The sequence below is a fragment of the Condylura cristata genome, unplaced genomic scaffold (assembly GCF_000260355.1).
Source record: "Condylura cristata isolate star-nosed mole 26May11 unplaced genomic scaffold, ConCri1.0 scaffold00008, whole genome shotgun sequence".
Taxonomy (NCBI): domain Eukaryota; kingdom Metazoa; phylum Chordata; class Mammalia; order Eulipotyphla; family Talpidae; genus Condylura; species Condylura cristata.
This window is the reverse complement of record NW_004567109.1, coordinates 25581910-25584946: the sequence shown is the minus strand read 5'-3', so window position 1 is coordinate 25584946 and position 3037 is coordinate 25581910. Positions and strand designations below refer to the sequence as shown.

At 53.7% G+C, this 3037-nt stretch overlaps 1 protein-coding gene across 1 annotated transcript in view; it reads left to right on the top strand.

Moving 5' to 3' along the window:
* LOC101628913 (cytochrome P450 4A11-like) overlaps positions 1 to 2034 on the top strand; it is a 9680-nt gene extending 7646 nt beyond the window's left edge. The window contains exons 7-9 of the mRNA XM_012722117.1: positions 679 to 743; positions 880 to 956; positions 1866 to 2034. Coding sequence (XP_012577571.1) covers positions 679 to 743; positions 880 to 956; positions 1866 to 2034 — 311 coding nt within the window. The remainder of the gene's footprint in view (positions 1 to 678; positions 744 to 879; positions 957 to 1865) is intronic.
* The last annotated feature ends 1003 nt before the right edge of the window (positions 2035 to 3037 follow it).

Below are 3037 nucleotides of genomic sequence, written 5' to 3'. Positions count from 1 at the left end.
CATGCAGTGTTGAATTGCAGGGCCCAGGACTTGCTCCCACAGAAGCTCAATCTTTAAATGTCAGCCCTGAATGTGGCTTCAGGAATTTAGATATTAAATTATGATTTCTTTCTCTGATTGGCTGCACTGAAATCAGCAGCTAGGAGCTCCCCGCCCCACTTCTTTGGACTCCAGGCAGGTTGGGGAGATCAGGAGCCCCCGACATGAGTGCATGGTCTGGGCCCTGAGCAGACATGGGGTGAATGCTGAGGAAGACAGACCTGAGAGCCCTGCTGTGGTGGCTGGCTCCCTTGGCCTCGCCCTCCGGGGCTGACCCTGTCCTGCACATCCTGGCCACGGGTCCTTCATCCTGTGAGGCTCTGGTGCCTCACGCGAACCTTGGCCGTGAGGCCCTTCTTGAGGGTGTTGGTGGGAACTGAATGCTCACAGAGGGGCGGGAATAATATGAGCTGCAGCTCAAGTTGCTGCCTAGGGAAGTGTCCAGCTCTGAGCGTCCCCTCCTGGGCACTCGCTCTCCCTAGTGTACACGGCTGAGCCACGTGTCCACCCACCTGTCTTGGCACAGGATCATTTCACGCCCATCATGGCCGCCCGGGCCCCAGGGCTTTTGCTCAATCAAGTGCCCTTAGGGGTGGGGGCTGGGGCACCCCAGGGTCTCACACTTCTCCCATCCCACAGGAATCACTGTGTCGCTCTCCATTTATGGGCTACACCACAACCCCGATGTGTGGCCAAACCCTGAGGTAGGTCAGCCACAGTGTGTGGGGGCCTCTCCTGTCCACAGCCTCTCAGGCTGCACCCCCCCCGCCCCGAGGCCACTCTCACCCCCGGGAAGGAAGGGCTGCCCTCCCTGGCCTGACCCTGTTACTCTCCCTGCAGGTGTTTGACCCGTCCCGGTTTGCTCCTGGAGCTACTCGGCACAGCCACGCTTTCCTGCCCTTCTCAGGAGGGTCCAGGTGGGAGCCTGTGCTTAGGGGAGGGAGGGTCACTGGACGATGTCTCTTAGGGACTCCCCCATCAGTATGCTATCTGAGGTGATGCCCTGGTATTAGCTCATTTTCAATGAATTTGAACATGCCCTGAGCCAGGCCAGGTAACTGGTGAGTGAGGGAACAACCAGAAAGGGATTGATGTCTGCCGAGTCACAGTGACCTGACCTGTCAGGAGGACACAGTGTAGAGAGATGGCTGGGGTTGAGACAGACTGCCCAGGTGGGGAAAAATGAGATGGCAAAAATGATATTTCTATAGTGGAATTACAAGCTCTGGAAGATGGCTTACCGAGGGGCTATTGGCGCTAGGGACAGAGAGTCAAAAGACAGTACTACGACTTGGAGGCAGATGGTAGAAAGCTTGTAGGGTAGCAAGCCACAGGGGCTCCTTTCCTCTCTCCATCTGACCTCTCTACACAGCCCCATTCTGTCTACACTGGGAGGGCCAGGGTTCCCTTGAGTCCTCCTAGATGTGTGGCTTGAGCGTGTGTCCCGCCCCGCCCCTCCCCATCATGCCCTCCGACAGTGACGCCAGGCACGGCTTGTGCAGGGCGAGCAGTCGCGTCATTGGCTGCTTTTGTGGCTCAGCTGACCTGACTGTGGCTTGGAGCACTGGCCGCCCTGACAGGTCCTCGTGAGCCGAGAGCACAGGTGGACGAGGGTGACCCAGGAGGAGGGCCAGACCCTCGTCACTGTCAGGGCAGAGTGGGGACTCCGTAGGGGTAGAGTGTGTGACCCTAAGGATGAGGTCGGGGCTAGGTGTCACTGAAGGGGAGTGTGAATGCCCACTCCCGGCCAGCGCTCAGTGGCCAGTCCCCCTTGACTCAGTGTCGGGCTGGCTTTGCATCCCATTTCATTTTCCATCCTCGCTCAGGAACTGCATCGGGAAGCAGTTTGCCATGAACGAGATGAAGGTGGCCGTGGCCCTGACGCTGCTCCGCTTTGAGCTGGCGCCGGAGCCCTTCAGGGTCCCCATTCCAAGCGCAAAAGTTGTGCTGATGTCAAGCAATGGAATCTACCTGCACCTCAAAAAGCTGCAGTAACCCCGTGGATGTGGACCAGTCTGAGGGCCTTCTGCCGGGCTCCCAACTTGCTTTCATCTGCTCCTGCCTCCTGGCCACGTCCTGTGTCTGTGTGCCCACCCAGGCCAACTTACACTTCCCCCACCTGTTGCACATGTCTGTTTTCTGCCCACCTGGCGCCACTCACCTGCATTTCAACTTCCCACCTTCACATGCTCTCTCTGTTCTTGGCCTGACATTTCAATGAAACATCATTATGCCTTTGGGAGTAGATCTGTTGGTCTTCTGATAGCACAAGATTGTTTTAGCCGCAATGAAAATGTTCCTAACCAGATCAGTAGGGATAGTAGTGAGTGGTGGCACTCCCAGTTTCATTTGTGATTTTTTGACTTGTGAATCCTGGCTGTGGAAGGAATGGCACCAAATACAGGCATGCATCACTTAAAGACCAGGATTTCGTGACTGTATAAGCATCACCCAGTGTACTTACATTAGCCTAGCTGGAGCGGCAAACTACTGTAGGGTGTTCAGCACAGCCTAGGGCACAATGCCTTTTTTATGAACAGCACTGACCAAAATCAAGTTACCAACACATGACTTCTGGACACACTGATATGCAGCATCTAATCCTCCTGTATGACCTTTCCTCAGCCCTGCAAGCTATTACCAAAGCTGATGCTGTATACCCAAACCAATCCTGAGGTTATTTCGCTGGTTCTGGAATGCATATTGGGACATATGTATGTGCGTGTATACATACATACACATATATGTGTATACACACACATGTTCGCTCACCAACTGGCGAAAGAGGCATAGCAGATTTGGGGATTTGATGTATCCAGATTCACTGGATCCTCCTCAATAATCTTATTCCAATTTTCACATTCTTTTATGTTCCAATCAATGTTCTCAGTTAACAGAACACAAACAACCTTGGAATTTCAATTTGCATTGTAATTCACACAATGGCAAGATGACTTTTTAAAAAGAATTATTTATGCATACAGAACTGGGGTACAGG